The following is a 17,679-nucleotide window of genomic DNA, read 5'->3' as shown; positions in this document are numbered from 1 at the left end:
AAACAGAAAAATTCTAAGGGGGTCATTAGGATGGCAGGTGGATTGCCCCCGCCAGGCTGGCGGTAGCCACTGCCGGCCTGGCGGGGCAATCCGCCCGCCATCCTCACACAAATGACCCCCTGCCATATTAGGATGGTGGGGGGGACCGCGGCGGACGGAAAGCCCGTCCGCCGCGGGGCGGGAAAAGTTTAATATGGTGGTGGTGTCTATCAGACACCGCCATCCATATTAACATTGGCTTCTGTATATACATGCGGTCTTCACTTTGGGGGCCCCCTGTGGGCCCCCAAAGTGAAGAAGAGGTGGGGGGTGCACACGGGGGGTCATTTGCATAAACCTGCCTGCCTGCCGCTTTGTGTATGCACATGTATACGTGCATTTTTAGCATTGTGGCAGGCGGTGCTGAGAGCACCGCCCGCCACAATGATAAAGATGCAGGATGCGCCCGCCACAGTGGCGGGCACATCCTAATGCCCCCCACGGATCCCCCGCTCTTATGGCTGGCGGTCCCTATCACTGATGGGATGGCGGAATGACCAAGTCCGCCCGCCATCCTAATGACCTCCAAAGTCTCAAATAAGCTTCAAAATCATTAAGAAATCAGGCAGGTTCCATAGTGTCTGGCTCACCCACAAACAAGAGGGGTTACATGCAGTTTTTTTGCATAGAAAACCAGTACTTCAAAATCATCGTGGTATGACTAAAAGATTTACATTCCTAGCAAATCAATTTTAAGAAATGTCATATTGCCTTAGCATCTAAGCACTATCCCACTACATGAATATCAATGCTGGCAACTATGCTAATGCCATCCGGAGATGGCAGAAGAAACGAGTTACATGAACAACAGCAAATTAATGGGAATGAATGAGGAACAGTGAGCTAGCGAAAGGGGCTTGGGAAAGCAATATTTTTGTGTATGTGATGGAAAGTTTTTTTCAAGAACAATGTCAATGGAAATAAACAATCATGACTCTTCATGACCGTGTGCTTTAGAAATGATGAACAGTGAACTTGCAAGAGGAGACGTCCATTTTAAACAAGATGGCGTCTAGGCCTATATTGAGGGCTAGTTAGGAAGATCTGCAAAATACTTTTAACGAAACACAGAAAATCTGTTTTAAATGAAAATGTACCATGTCAGTGTGCACATGTAAATTTGAAAATAAGTTTATGTTCTGCACATTCCTAATGATGCACAGAAATATGAAATGCGCAAAAACTCTTACAGTAACATAGAGGTGTAAGATAAATCTGTGAAAAACCCTGTAATGTAGAGGCACAAGTTACATTGTAACGAATGAAGCTAGAGCGCAGAATAAACTGTACATATAACCAATATGTACAGTTTATTCTGCGCTCTAGCTTCATTCGTTACAATGTAACTTGTGGCTCTACATTACAGGGTTTTTCACAGATTTATATTACACCTCTATGTTACTGTAAGAGTTTTTGCGCATTTCATATTTCTGTGCATCATTAGGAATATTTGATGAGCTGAGATTTGGTCTTTCCTGAAGGAAAGCAGGTTAATGAAAAATCTTGTGTCTTGAAGAATTTTACTCCACAGTGTTGGAGCAAGACAGGAGAAAATTAAAATGCTATGAAGTGCTACGACATGCTTTGATGTGCAATGAGAGGGAAAGGGAATTCTTTCCAAAACTCAGCGACAGAGCTTAATGAACAGATTTATACTAGTAAATATTTAGTACAACAATTTACCTCTTTCTGTGTCCATCACAAGGATATTTAATGAACAGGGAAAACATTAATTTTTCACCTTCTCATTTACCATGGTTCGATTCGGGGGGGAGGGGTTATGGAAAAGGTAAACATGTGGTACCCATCTTATCCTGTTTCATGTAGAATAAAAAACTCGTTTTTATATATTGTCATGTAACATAGTTTTGTTGAGTTGTAACTAATAGGTATTCACAAATTCCAACTCAATGGTAATCAATTTTTCAACCATGGACGAATACAATTCTGGGTTGTCTTGACCAGCAATCAAGTTTGTGATTTGCAGGCAACACTAAATGTCAACAGAGAATACTTACTTAATCCAGAATCTTACATGCTGGAGAAACCTCTGCTTAGATGCCTAAACATGTTGGTCTATAACACCACCACATCTGGGCACCCTGGTCTACATTGAAACTCATACATTAATGAAAGTGCCTGACCACATTAGTCTGCCCACATTCCTGCCCACCTGGACTCAGCTGCAGCCATAGTCTCGTGCACACTCTCACCAAGAGGGTCTAAGGTTCAAAATAGCTAATTCTAGAATGACAGTTTGGTTACCACCGCAACAGCATCTCCAAAACTGTGTGCATAATGTATGATCACTCGTTTTAATCCTAACACCTCTACTCAGTCTTTCCACATTCCATAATGTGCACCTTAAATTCAGTACAGGTAAACATCTGGTATTACAATGCTTTCAGATTCTAGTCTTGCATAAGCACCCACTTATTTTTGTGATGGACCCAGCACAATAAAACCAACAAATCTGTCTTTTCTGCAGTTACCCCCTATAGATTACAGCTTCAGTAAGCAATCCGTTAAAGATATTAGTTTGAATAAAATAATCAATTACATTAATTAGGTCTGAATACTGTTCAGTTCTATTCAGGCATGAATGAAGACCGGAAAATGGGTAAGTGATTTGTTTCACACACATAAAAAAAAAAATTGTACACCGCAATGTCAAAACCATTTTCACCACTGACCCCAAAAGTTAAGAATTTCACAAGTAGTTACAATAACAAATATAGAGATCTATAGACAAAGTCCACTATAGAGAAATAAAAAGAGCCATGTCACTATCAAGACAATTGACCCTATCTGCCTTATCTACCATGTCTTTTCCAGAAGTTCTTATATCACTGAGATATTAATGCAAAGAAGAATTTATATGGATCTGAAAGATCTACTCGCAATTTATCTGTAGCCGTACCATTCCTTAATCCAAAGAGTGTCGATTTCATCTGATGGGTGTAAACGGTCTGATTATCTTCATTACTCCAAGTCCAAGTCTTCCTTTTCACAGTCCTACAATCCATCCAAAGTTTCTCTCCTGGGTTGTCCTCCTACCAGGTATTATTGAGCTTGGTGCTCCAGATAGAAAATTAGGAACAAAATTGGTGTCTTAAGATTTTAACAGAACAGCTTCTCTTTTTTGCCCGGCAAAGAAGTTTCCTATCTATAGGGTGATACTCGCCTTCATAGAGAAAGGACTGTGACGAGGAAGATGGACAAGGTGGTATTAGAAGAAGCCACTGAATGAAAGGAAATTGGTACACAGAGGCCTGGGGTTTCCATGTCCTAGGCTGGACCTCGGGCCTGACTGTGTCGTCTTCTCTCCTTCCCCCATTACTTGTGATCGTTGCTATTCCTGACCACAGGCTGGAGCGTGAGAACTGTCCTCCGCCTTTTTCTCCCCTCAGCATCGATGAGGACAAGTCCCAGCGGACGCCCTACGTTTATGTGAACCACACAGGCACCATCCGCTATGACCGCATGCTGCGCGTGGTGAGCTCCTGCAACCTGGGCATCTTCAACTTTCCGTTTGATGTGCAGAACTGCTCTCTCACCTTTGGCTCCTACATGCACACAGGTAAGACGAATATCCCACCTGCATGTCGTGCAAGGGGCAGAGCGTCTTAGAACATTGGACACGACTTTCAGTTAGACCACAGGCTAGCAGTGGTTTAGATTCTCACAGGTGGCCTGCTGACCTGCCAGGCTGGTAGAGGTGGGGGACCCCCTGCCATACATAGAGATCACTGTCATGCTGGCGGGGTTCTCGAAAGCTTTCAGAGCAGCTGCCGCGGATTTGCAGAGTGGGCGCCATGCTTGTTTTACATGCTTACCAAAGTTTTCTGTTTTTTCAATAACAATCTAACAAACAATCAATGGGCCTACATGCAGGGAGTTTCCTCTCTGTTTGGTCAATAAATTAATCAGAGTTTTTGTAAAGCGCAACTAATCACCCATTAGAGTCTCAAGGTACAGGTGGGGGGGTCTGCAGTTCAGTCGAAGAGCCAGGTCTTGAGGTGATTCCTGAATTGGGGAAGTGACGGTGATTGCATGAGATGCAGAGGCAGGGAGTTCCAGGTCTGTGCAGCAACGTAGGAGAAGGATCTTCCTCCAGCCGAGGTCTTGCGAATCTGGCGGACTGTGGCCAATGCCGGTTGGGTGGAGCGGAGATGTCTGGTGGGTGTGTAAAAGAAGAAGCAGTGGTTGAGGTAGGCAGGTCCGGTGTTGTGGAGGGCTTTGTAGGCGTGCATGAAGAGGTTGAAGGTGATTCTTTTGTGGTGGTGTCCTTCATTGATTTCCCTGTCCAGGCCCGCTATGCAAAGCAGACGCATCCAGTGTTATTTGGCCCATCCTAAGTACGGCAGTGCAACTGTCAGCATGATTTGTCGGCCAAGTGATGCAGGGTCCGCCAGGTCAAGGCTTTCAGCCAGCGGACCCAGCTGATGCTGAAACCTTGTGGTTTGCCATCTCTAAATGAGGGGTGGGGACTGTGAGTTTGGCAGGACAGCCACACTGCCAGCTTATGGTGATGTATTCTCTGTGTCCCTAAATATGTCACTGACACCCAAGAGCCAAAATGAGTGACTCCTAGCCACTCCACTATTCAATGGCAACATTTTAAAAGGAGTTCAGAACATTTGTTTCCTAAATCTCCTTCTATTTCTATAAACACAGGATCTGGAGCAACATCCTCCCGATGTATAGGGCAACTAGCAATCCTTGGAAATGGATCACTGACAGAATATCGGAAACACAAATATCATATGAGCAGAATATTGTGTCAAAAGTATTGAGGACCAAAATATCGAGAAGGTAAATGCAAATAGGCAAGGATAGATTTACTATTCTTAACTCCACATCTACGCACATATGTGTGGAGTTATATATAGTAAAACTTTACTTACCTATAAAAACTTACCTTCACAATATGTTTGCCTTCGATATTTGTGACACGATATTCTGTCTAAAAAACCGTAGAAACACATGTTGACTGTGTCTTTGCTATCGACCTAGTACAGCACTTCGTTGCCTTTCGGCTAGGTTTGCACTAATCTAATACGTGCATACATACAGACATGCAAAAGACGACGTCGAGAAGCAAAACAATCCACGAGTGATCAAATCAAAACTTTAGAGAACCTCTATGGATGAACTTCGACACGCCGATAAAGGGCCTTATTTTGAGTTTGCTGGACGAAATTGCCTGTCCTCTGTATTACAAGTGCTTTATATTTTAAGGCACTTGTAATACAGCAGAGGAAATATCTATCACTTTGTGATGGAGATTATGACTGTCAGACTCTGAATAAGACCCAACGTTAGCAAAAGGTGTAACATAATGGAAACGAAGGGTATGAACTCACAGATGAAATTCTCTTCAGCTGTAAGAGGAAATATCAGTGTGCAGTTCAATGTGTAAATCCCCAATTGATGTCCATGATTGTCTGTTCACATTCATTAATCACATCGCTGCGGCGGCTATTCCGCCGCAGCGCTAAGTGGGCGGGGCGGCCGCATGCTGGTGACAGAACCGCTCCGTCACCAGCCGTGGTTGGGCTGTGCTTGTGACGGAGCGGTTTCGTCATGGCCCCGCCCGCTCAATAGAACGTGCCGCGGCGGCAGGGCCATGGCGGAACCGCTCCGTCATCAGCACAGCCCAACCGCAGCTGATGACGGAGCGGTTCCGTCATCAGCATCGAACGGGTTAATGTACAGCGCTGTATTGTTAGTCAGCAAGTTTCATGCCATATACAAAACAAGGCATGCATGCGTTTATACTTATGTGCAATCAGGGCCACTGACATTCTGCAATTGTGCAGCCGCTGTGATTTTTACATTATTATAGATTTGCGCATTTGCCACATAATCCATCATCTGCTGCATAATCTGCAGAGTTTAACAAAAAACGATTTTGTTTCTAGCACAAACAGTTCAAAAGTGAACAGAAATGCAGCAGCAAGTACTGCTGCACAGTGGAAGGCTCTTTGCAAAGCTGGACTGATAACCTTTCTGTTACTTAACCCCTTCACTGCGGCGGCAATTCCGCCGCAGTGCTAAGGGGGCAGGGCGGCCGCGCGGCGGCCGCATGCTGGTGACGGAACCGCTCCGTCACCAGCCTCGGTTGAGCTGTGCTCATGACGGAGCGGTTCCGTCATGGCCCGCCCCGCTCAATGGAACGTCCAGCGCAGGCGCGGAATTCACCCCACGCAGGCATTCCAAGCGGGCCATGACGGAACCGCTCCGTCATCAGCACAGCGCACCCGCAGCTGATGACGGAGCGGTTCCGTCATCAGCATCCAAGGAGTTAAAGCTTTATTTGTACTAATGAGATGCAACCAATGCCCATACAGTGTTATCACGTTTAAAAATGATGAAATATTTAAGTAGTATTATGACCAAACATGCCACATTATGCTGCATAATTTACCTTTTCTTGACACATAGTTTGCTGCATAATTTGCAGCATGATTTGGCCCTCTACTGCTTTACTCAAACAGGCTGCATAATTTGGCCTCTATGGTATCCTACCAAATAATGCAAGCTAGAGACATTCCCAAGACTGATCAGCATATGGCTGGGTCCAAACTGAGGAGGCATGGTGTGCAAAATAGCTTTGGACTGGGATGCAGCCCAAGTAATTACCAGTGGCTGAGATTAACTCAAACATTCCATCCATCACTTTTTGTATACTTTAGTATGTCGCCCTAAGTGGCGTGGCAATGCCCAGACTTGAGTGCCGTGCATACTGTGTGACTGGAACCAAGCTATACCTGGCTGATGAGCCCATGACAAGGGCAAAACTGGTGCTGGGTTCAAGGAGGACCTGGCTTGGCAGTTCCAGCTGGATTACTCCCATTGGAGCAGGGTCAAGACGGATTTCCATATGGCTGGGTCCAAACTGAGGTGGCATGGTGTGCAAAATACCGATGGACTGGGATGCGGCACAAGTATTTACCAGTGGCTGAGATTAAATTAAGCACTCTATCCATCACTTTTTGTGTACTTTAGTATGATTAATACTTAAACACGTGAACAGAGTGAATGCATAATATTTAAATGAAATATACAAAATTGTATACATTTTAAGGAATCATTCAGACCAAGGTGGTACTGGAGCATCCCTCAAAAACTAGTGCGTGGCTGTCCACTCAGCTCTCGGTTCCACCATCTTATTTAGAGGCGGGAAAAGCGTTGTGTTTCTAATAGCAGAACCATAGCGATGTCTTTCATCAAAAGCTTCTCTTGAAGAACATCATCTGGCTGAGATAGTGTCGGAAGACCCTTCAGATTTAAGCTGGGACTTCTGACATCACATTAGCTGCAACTTTGTCAATACACCATATTCTAGTCTTGGGGAGAAATAAACAGTCAGGAACTGCCACACACTGGGGAAACATTCCCAGCATTTCAGGGACATGGAGAACTCTCCTTTGATTGTCTGCCTTTGGGAGATGTAAAAACACCAGCTGGTTCCTTATGTCACCAGGGCATAACAAGCTGGTCACTATTTTCTGTTTCTTTTCGTAAAGTGCTCCCTCCATGTCGGCAGAAGCACTTTTGGTGAATTACCCCTTTCAGTTGGGCCAGTGGCCAGCCTGCCAAGGTCTTAAAGGCCTCCGGCACTTGCCCATTGAGACCTGAAAGATGCTACTTAGGCAGAAGCTTAAGTCAAACCCAAGCAGGCAAACATACTGCAGAGAGGTGTTGTGCATCTATGCAATTTTTTGAGACCTTCAAAGTAGATGACCTGAAACAAACATGTTCACTCCAACAACTCTACGGGACGGGAACTTTTATCCCCAGGGAATCTCCAACAAGAAGTGACAAAAACACTCTTTCTGACCCAGTGGTCCCTCACTATTGTGCACTGGCTGGCATTTAACTGACCCTCACCCTAAAAACATTACACCCAGAGTTCCCACCATTGCTTCTTGCATGTGGTACTTTTACTAAATAAATACAGCAGCCAGACTGTATATTTGTCCCAAGGACAGCGGCAAATGGTGCAGCACTCTTCCCGCTCCTCTAGCAACCTAACAAATGAGAGGTACTTTTAAGCCTCCATCAGCTAGGTCCATACATCAAATCCAGACTCAGATTGGTGTGAACTAAACTACTTGCCTTCTGGGCGAAGAACTTACTAGCCTGTGCTACTACTTCAGGCCGGTCAGGCGACAACTCTCACAACACCTGAGTGCTCATTTGGGACATATGTTACATTTATTGCATGACAAAGACAATACACAAATTAAAAGGAGAGTGCTTATACTTTTGAGAGAGTACTTATACTTCTGGCCAAGTGGTAAAGTTTAACTCGTTACATAAAACACATTTACTCACACTCTTGTGGTTACTTACAGTGAGGGATGTCCGACTGGGACTGGCTTTGACCATAGAACAGATCTCGGAAAACTCAAAGGAATTCCTGGAGACCAGTGGAGAGTGGGAACTTGTGAGAATTGAAGGGTACCCCGACATCCTGAAGTTTGGCATTGATGAATGGGACATCGTCACCTTTTGGGTAAGTAAATCTTGAAGTCAATCTCAAATTTGTCAAAAAGAAACCTTACAAGATTTGAAGGTGCTTGTATGTGATGTGTGTGCAACAGTTTGATAGAGACGCGTGAAGGGAATTTAATCTAAAGGTCATTTGATAATATGTATATCTGCTTCAGATTAAATCTTGATTTATTTATCATGGTCAGAAAGGATCTCAGGACACTTACCTATTTATTTGTTTTAAAGTATGTTATTCTTAAATTGGAGGCCGTCAGACTGTACTAGAGCTCTGCAATTCCAAGAAAAGGAAAGAATCTAGTGAGTGACATGTCCATGCCAGTGGTTTAATTCTGTATGAAAAATGCAGTTTACTTATTTACAATACAGAAGACACTAATTATGTAAATAAGTGTGGAAAAGCTTCTAAGATGGCATTATACAGTTTTTGAATTGACTCTGTTCAGCATTGTTAAAAGATGGTTGTGTAAGTATTCTGTTCGGTGAGGTCAGAAATAGAGCAGCATGATGGGGAGAATTAAAATAAACTTTAGAAATTCACTGAAAAAAAGAAAGGTTTTGGGGACTTTATAGTTAGGCTCAGCTTTCACTTGTATAAAACCAGTGAAATCCCGCAGTTATAGTTACCTGAGCTAACTATAACTTACCCCCCAATGCACTGCTTATGACCTCACATATGATATCACTCCTGACATACTAAGCTACTACAACAGTTAAATTAGTATATTTAGTGTACTACTAATGAGTGATACTACTTCTAACATATATTATGTGAGTGGCTGTGTGACTGTGCGTATACGTGTGTGAGTGGGTGTCTGAGTCACTGTATGGGTGTGTGAGTGGGTGTCTGATTGGCTGTATGCATGTGTGAGTAGCTGTGTGGGTGAGTGAGTGGCTGTATGGGTGGGTGAGTGGGTGTGTGAGTGAGTGTGTGTCTGAATGGCTATACGAGTGAGTGTAAGTGCCTGTATGGGTGAGTGAGTGGGTGTTTGGTTAAGTGAGCTTGTGTGTGAGTGGCTGTATTAGAGAGTGAGTTTCTGTGTGAATGGCTGTATGTGTGAGTGAGCAGATGTGCTTGTATGGATGTGTGAATTAATATGTAAGTGATTGTGTGGGTGTGTGAGTGGCTGTGTTAAGAGACTATATAGGAGAGTGAGTGGATGTGTGAACGGATGTATATGTGAATAGGTGGGTGTGTGAGTAGCTGTATGGGTGAATGTGTGGCTGTGTGAGTGACTGTATGGGTGAGTGACTGGTTGTATGAGTAGTTGTACGGATGAGTGAGTGGGTGTGTGAGTTGCTCTATAGATGAGTGAGTGGTTGTGTGAGTACTTGTATGCATCTGTGAATGGGTATGTGAGTGGTTTTTGGGATGTGAGTAGGTGTATGAGAGGTTGTATCGGGGTGTGAGTGGGTGTGTGAGTGGTTCTGGGGATAATGTCATCAGTGATATCATTTGAGATGTCATCAGTGATGTCACTGACCATGTAAGGAGTTATATAATATGTGAAGTTATAAGCAGTGCATTTCAGGGGTGTAAGTTATAGTTAGCTCAGGTAACTATAACTGCTGAAGTTCACTGGTTTTGTACAAGGGAAATCTGAGCCTAACTATAATGTCCCTGTAACCTTTGTTTTTTTCAGTAAGGTTTAAAACAAAATCTATTTCCTAGCTATAACGTCCCTGTAATCTGTGAGCCCAATGGAGGAGGTCCACGCCACCCTCTCCCATATTTAAATAAAGCCCCATGAAGGTGGTGGTCCCTGGGGTTAAAAATAGACGTAGGAGGGGGACCCTGTGTGCCCCTCCTTCCTTTTCCACATTTAATTAAGCCCCAAGGACCTGTCCCACTCAGAGGAAATACTCAAACAAGTGTGGGAGACCAAGCTTGTTGTTTTAAAAAACATTGCTGCAAATACTCGCAATTTCGCAGCAATTTCCTTTTTTTAATGCTATTGTGCCCTGGGGGGGGTCCCTGGGGGACCTCAGCACCAGAGCTAGTGGGTCAGGGTATTCCTCACTTGCCCCCTTTTCTTAATTTTTTCCTTTTTTCAGGGACTCGGCTCAAGCCGAGTTCCAAAATGGCTGCCAACACTTCCTGGTTGAAGTGTTGCAGCCAATCAGATCTCTGCACAAAATTGTCATTATTCACAAACCCTAGATATATAAAATTGTATTGCCTTTAATATCTTAAAAACTACTGAAAGGCTGTACACCAAATACCAAAATGTGTGCTTTCTGGATCAAGAGCTACCGTTCTGCCAAATGTGGTGTAATTTCATCCAGTGGTTCGGGCTGTAGCTGTGTCTAAAATCTCTATGGGAATTAACATGGGAAACACATTTTTTGGAGGCCCCCCTTTTTGTCAGCCCCTACTTTACGGATCACCCAGAAATGTTCCATGCACAACTATAATCACAGTCCCACATCTGTGGGGGAAAATGTCTTGAAGATTCGTCAAAGGGCGCCAAAGTTATAGTCAAGCCAAACATGCTTTTCCTACAGACACTAGGTCCTAACTATACCTACTGGCAACTGCCAGTAGGTATATATATATATGTATATATGTATACATATATATGAAATTCACAATCCCATCACTTCCCAGGTGGGTGAAATGAAATTGGCGGACCCAGCGGATTCGGCAGGTAGGTCTTTATTTCAACTTTCCTCTGTAACGCGTTTCGAGCACCAAGTGCACTTGCTCATATATATATATATGTGAACATGTAAACAAGGCTCCGTTGAGTCGAAACGTCTTTGACAGAAACTCTGCAATAAAGAAAATTCAGCGCCTAACTGGTCCGTGTCCGTGTTTCCTTGCCGGCTAACGATACTATGGTTCAGTGCATTTGAAAGCGGATTACCTGATATATATATATATATATATATATATATATATATATATATATATATATATATATATATATATATATATATATATATATATATATATACCAACAACAGCTGCTTCTGCTGCAACGCAGTGACCCGTAGACAAGTGGCGTACACTCCGGCGAAGCAACCGGAAAGTCAATATCCAACAACGAAAATCCAATATTGTACGCTCTCAGGAATCAAACACAGTCCACGAGTGAAAGTAGAATCTTGGTTTAATCACACAACGCGTTTCGGCGACTTGCCTTGATCACGTGTGACAACGAATGTGAAAAAAATTTGCTATTTACAATCAAGTACAGCAAAACAGAAGTAGGACTATGTACAGATCAACAAATTGCGTCGGACATATTGAAGTGGTTATCTGTAACCTGGACATCTAAGGAAAACTGGCTTTAAACATATAATAACTCACATTGGTTAGAAATTTCACAAATGTGGCATTCAATCATCATACCTCATAATCTCCCGTCTACTGGGTGATGATAGTGTGAACCCCTGCCACTGTGTCTATCCTAATATGATCTCGCATAGGTAAACATATCATGTCGGCCATTTTACAGTGGTTGAGTATCACATGAAAGCATATCCCTTTCCCGGCATTGAGCATTTTGAATCTCGTAGGTTTAAGAAACACACTAAAGCGGCAATAATAACATGCCCCATAATCATGCACATCCTGGGTTTGTGTGAACCCGTGTACCCTGATCTCACCCACAAACTAATAGAGCGGTGATGCTGGTATTGACAAGTGTCCATAAATCTAAAGAACAACCTAAAAGTCAGGACTACGTACAAAAGAATATACGGCGAAGTCCTATGTTAGTTAAGTAGGTAATGCCAAACATTGCAAGTCGATGCATTATCTCGTGTTGGAGACACATGATTCTAGAGCATATCAAGGCACAATAAATGTAGGTGCTCTGCAAGTACGACAGTCTGGGCGGGATGAAAGGTCAATAAACAATTCATGTTGGCCCCCTCCCACCCCTAAATGATTTCCTGATGGTGTATAAAGTGCTCAAGTGCAACATGCATCTCTACTGTGCCTGCATAGGTAATACTGCTTTGCATCGGTTCATCACGCTAAGAGCAGGGGTTCATAAGTTCGTAATGACCAGTGTCCATATGAGTAGTCTGTGCCAGCAAAGTAGCCAGTATCAAATTCTGGTGCTAATAATCCAGCTCAGCATAGTCCTACTGGCGACTGTAACACTTGTGCAAAACAGGTGTGAAAACAATAACTGACCGTGAAAAAGTGTCTAAAGGAAGAAGTGCAAACCGGAACAAGTGCCAGTGACAGTGGTGCCCAATTCAGGAATCCATTCATACTGGGAAGCCCTGCCTGTACACCTGTGAATAAATACACAAAAGGTAGAAAATACAATTAAAATAATGCATTTAGAAATTTGTTTCTAGCACACATTTAAACATGTTGGAGAGAAGCAAGCAGTTGAAGAACATCAATCACATTCTAGTAACTTCGGCAAAAATCTGTAAGGGACACAGGTGGTAAGATACTGTCATAAACATGAACTGGAATGTACCACTAAGAGTCAACCCTGAGATGTATTTCTAACTCCTCATCCCAGTTGAGACCACCCGGGTACTTGCTTTGGAAGTTAATAATATGTCTTGACTCATGTTGTCTCAGGGATAACAATCTATCTCCTCCTCTGGGTTTGACCTGAACCTGTTCAATGAGCATATAGCTCAACAAGTTGGCATCAGAGTAATGTTTTTCCCTGAAGTGTCGTGCCACCGGGTACTTAGGGTCCTGGTTGGTTATGGCCCTCCGATGCTCCAATATTCTTTTTTTGGCACTGCACTTCGTACTCCCTATATACCATAGGTGACACGGGCATTCAATTACATATACTACATAACTGGTGCTACAAGTAAGAAATTGGGTTATTTTTCTTCTGACTCCATTGTAAGAAAGTTCATTTTTGTATACACTGTTGCTACAGGCTTTACAGTGACTGCAGGGATAAAAACCCTGCAGTCCATGTTCTGTGGAGTCCTTGTATTGTGTAACGTCATTCCTAGATACCAGATCCCTGATATTAAGGTTGCGTTTGTACGTTATACTGGGTCTTTCATTGACAACATTACCTATGGTGTTGTCGTGTCTTAAAATATCCCAATGTTTGGCTATGACTTTTTGACGGTGGCCGACTGAGAATTGAAAGTGAGTATCAACCTCGTCGTCTCGTCAGTTTCTTCAAACACAGGTTCCGCCTTTTCTAGTGTTTCCTTCCTATCCACCTTGTTTGCTCTTGTGGTAGCTTGCTTGATGACCCAGTTGGGGTAACCCCTTTCTTTAAACCTCTCTGTTATGGTATCACGTTCTTTCTCAAAAGCTTCTACTGTATTGCAGTTTCTCTTAGCCCTCAACAGTTCTCCATAAGGTATGCTCCATTTGAGCACCTCAGGATGACTGCTGAGGGCATGCAATATGATGTTGCCTGCTGTATCTTTGCGAAACAATGAGGTACAAATTATGTTATTTTTAATCTCAAGTCTCACATCCAAATATTCCACCATGGTGTTGCTGATGGTTCCTGAAAGTTTGATATTGTATCTATTGGCATTGAGTTTAGTCAGAAAGGTCTCAGCTTGTACTTTGCTCCCCCTATAGACAATAAATAAATCGTCTATATAACGTAGCCATACCACTACTCTACAAAAGTCTTCCTTCAGGGTGGAACTGCCATGGATCTCCTGCTCCCAGTGCCCCATAAAAAGATTAGCGAAACTGGGAGCAAAGCAAGAACCCATGGCAGTACCATTGGTCTGCCTGTAGAGGGCGCCATCAAATGAAAAAAAATTATTTTTGAGGCAAAAGTCAATCATGTTCATAACCATGACGTTATGCTCAAAAAACTTGATGGATCTATTGCGCAGGTAGAATTCGCATGCCTCAAGCCCTTGTTGGTGTTCAATTATGGTGTAGAGTGAGTGTACATCTAGCACCATAAATGTCCAGTCTGTCTCCCACTTCAGAGTTTCAATTTTGCTGAGAAAATCCTTGGTATCCCTCAGGTAGCTCGGTAATGTGACCACATAGTCTCTAAGAAAGTGATCCACGTACTTTGAGATATGTTCGCAGACACTACCTATGGAAGAGACTATGGGCCGGCCAGGTGGCTGAGTCTTGTGTTTATGAAGCTTCGGTAATAGGTACAGAATGGGAAGAATGGGATTATCCTTCTTCAGGTAGCAGTACTCCTCCCACGAAAGTAACCCTTGATCTTTCCACATTACAAGTTTGTCCCAAATCTCAGTGACACTTTTTCCATATGCAGATCTCGTAATCTGCACATAGAATTTATCATCACCGAGTTGGCGCATGGCTTCAGCGATATAATCGCTTCTATTTAACACAACAATATTGCCCCCCTTGTCAGCTGGGCGTATGACAATAGAAGAATCTTCTTGTAACGATTTAAGGACAGTACGTTGTTTGAGGGTCAAATTGTTAGGTAACTTTTGTTTGTCTCTATTTCCCGCCCCATGTTTGGATCTTAATTTGACTAGATCTTTCACCACACAGTCGTGGAAGGTGTCAATATTATCATGGGGGAGAGTGGGCATAAATGTAGATCGTGTTTTGAAGCTAGTGGTGGCCGCTGCTCCAACTTAAAAACCCGCCCTAGAGAGAGTATCTGCTGTTGTATTGGAATCAGTCATTGTGTCATCTGACATATCCAATTGAGCAATGGTTAGGAGACTATCAACATCTCCCACATTAAAATTGTACTGGTTATCATTTTCTGGAATGTCTGTATTAGGTCCATGGCCCAGTCTTTTGAGTTTGTACCACTTTTTCAATTTGATTTTCCGTACAAACTTAAATACATCTATTCGAGTTTCAGTGAAATTAAAGTACGCCGTCGGGCAGAAAGACAAACCTAAACATAAAGTGCGTTTTTGTAAATCACTAAGAGTTCTTTGTGAGAGGTTAACAACAGTTCGATTTACCGTTTGTAGATCCATTACTTGTCTTTGTTGGAGCGAGTGATACGTTTTCCCATGGCTCCCTTTCCTTTGTCTGGATTCCCAGCGTTGTTGTAATCTTTTTTTGCGGTTTCTTCGTTTCTTCGTTCCTGTGGTTGGTGCATTGCTTGACCTCTGCCACGTCCTCGCCCTCTCCCTCTGGTTTTCTGTGGGGTGGCCTCCCTTGTTTTTTGTCTGTCCTTTTGCATCACTCGGAATTCGTTTAAAAAATTCACTTGCTTGGGTTTTCGTTCAGCTGCTGATGCTTGTTCCAATGAGGCCTCTGAATCCGTGTCACTGATCACTGGAATTTCCATAGAGATATTAGAAGCTGCTGCTCCGGCTTGTTCGTTCAGCTCTTCTCTATACAGATGATCATACTTCTTGCTAAAGGTCAAGATCCGTCCACTCTCGTAGTCAGCATAATCTCTATTCATTTTGTGCTGTTTTCTTAGTTTGATGTCTTCCTCATGTTTGGTAAGTCTTTCTTTCATTTGTTCCATTAGTTTTTTCATAGTGGACTCATCTACAGACGATGTTAGTTCTTCTGTTAGAGTTTTGATTTGTTTCAGAAGTTCTTCCCTGTCTTCCCAGGCGTATTTAATCAAAATCTCCATCATTTTTTTAGAGCTCTTCGCAGAATTTTCGGACCAATCTTGTAGCATATTGGGATTTGGTGACTCATATGTTGGAGTGATAAAAATCCTCAAACCTCTAGGTACCATCGATTGGTCAACATAATTTTGAAGGGAGATTGCCTCCCACCATTTTGATATCTCAGTACGGCGCAGTTTCTCAAGTTTTTTGACTTTTGCTTCCACGGTATTGCAGCTGGCCGCTGCACCGATGTTTCTTTTTTCCCCAGTATGTCCACCTGGTTTCCTGCTAAATAGGGCTTGTGCTGCCATCACCCAGTAGACGGGAGATTATGAGGTATGATGATTGAATGCCACATTTGTGAAATTTCTAACCAATGTGAGTTATTATATGTTTAAAGCCAGTTTTCCTTAGATGTCCAGGTTACAGATAACCACTTCAATATGTCCGACGCAATTTGTTGATCTGTACATAGTCCTACTTCTGTTTTGCTGTACTTGATTGTAAATAGCACACTTTTTTCACATTCGTTGTCACACGTGATCAAGGCAAGTCGCCGAAACGCGTTGTGTGATTAAACCAAGGTTCTACTTTCACTCGTGGACTGTGTTTGATTCCTGAGAGCGTACAATATTGGATTTTCGTTGTTGGATATATATATATATATATATATATATATATATATATATATATATATATATATATATATATATATATATATATATATATATATATATATATATATATGTGGTCTAGCCAGCACTATATAAAACTCTTTACATAAATAAATAAATAAATAAATAAATAAATAAATAAATAAAAAAAAAATATATATATATATATATATATATCGCTGGCTTCGTCTCGGGACATCCACTTTCACTCGAACAGACGAACGCGGACCCAAGGTTCCTTGTACAGTTATACATTTATTTAGTTGCCCTGCATCTCCGCCATAAGGCATTTCAGCCCCACCTGGGCCTTGATCACATGACGCGTTGCTAGTGTTTCAACCCTTATTTAAAGTGCCAGTGCAAAACATTATGTGGCTAAACAGGTGACCATTTAATAGACATGGAAGAAATACTACATAGTATTTACTTCTCTGCGGGCGCTCCCACTAAAGGTTCACCATGTGCAAATAGTCATACAATTGATTCAATAAATACATAAATGTACAATAAATATATCAATAAATATATACATTAATGTAAAATAGATATAAATACAAATGTAAACATGAGACATGATTTTTGGCATTTAAAATCTGTTAAAACATTCAAGCATAAGAACTGTAAAAAAAGCTAAAAATGCCGGTATATATAACACCCTAATTTTGGTAATAAATTTATTTCAGTCTCATTTGCACAAAACCACTCCAGGCTGTAAGGATACGGCATTATTTATTTTCTTGGGTCTCCCTCGACCCTGTGACCAGAGAGACGCATTTTGGCTTTGCAGAAGCCTTTGTCAATAAACTACTCCTCCTGTTACCTCCAGTAAATCCCACACAGTGGGATTGCTAAGAGGTGTTTCGGAGGCCACGCTCACCTTTCTCCACCACTCTCGAAATGCGACTGGTATGTAATAGTTAGAAATTAGCATTTAAAAAACCTTTGAAATTCA

At 42.4% G+C, this 17,679-nt stretch overlaps 1 protein-coding gene across 1 annotated transcript in view; it reads left to right on the top strand.

The window, feature by feature from the left end:
- Window positions 1-17,679, top strand: part of LOC147684108 (5-hydroxytryptamine receptor 3A-like) — a 47,049-nt gene that overhangs the window by 17,477 nt on the left and 11,893 nt on the right. The window contains exons 5-6 of the mRNA XM_086942600.1: window positions 3,450-3,619; window positions 8,403-8,563. Of these exons, the coding sequence (XP_086798726.1) occupies window positions 3,450-3,619; window positions 8,403-8,563 (331 nt within the window). The remainder of the gene's footprint in view (window positions 1-3,449; window positions 3,620-8,402; window positions 8,564-17,679) is intronic.

This window comes from Lissotriton vulgaris, chromosome 11, assembly GCF_964263255.1.
Source record: "Lissotriton vulgaris chromosome 11, aLisVul1.2, whole genome shotgun sequence".
Classification (NCBI taxonomy): domain Eukaryota; kingdom Metazoa; phylum Chordata; class Amphibia; order Caudata; family Salamandridae; genus Lissotriton; species Lissotriton vulgaris.
The sequence above is the reverse complement of the archived record's forward strand: the minus strand, read 5'-3'. Positions and strand labels throughout refer to the sequence as shown.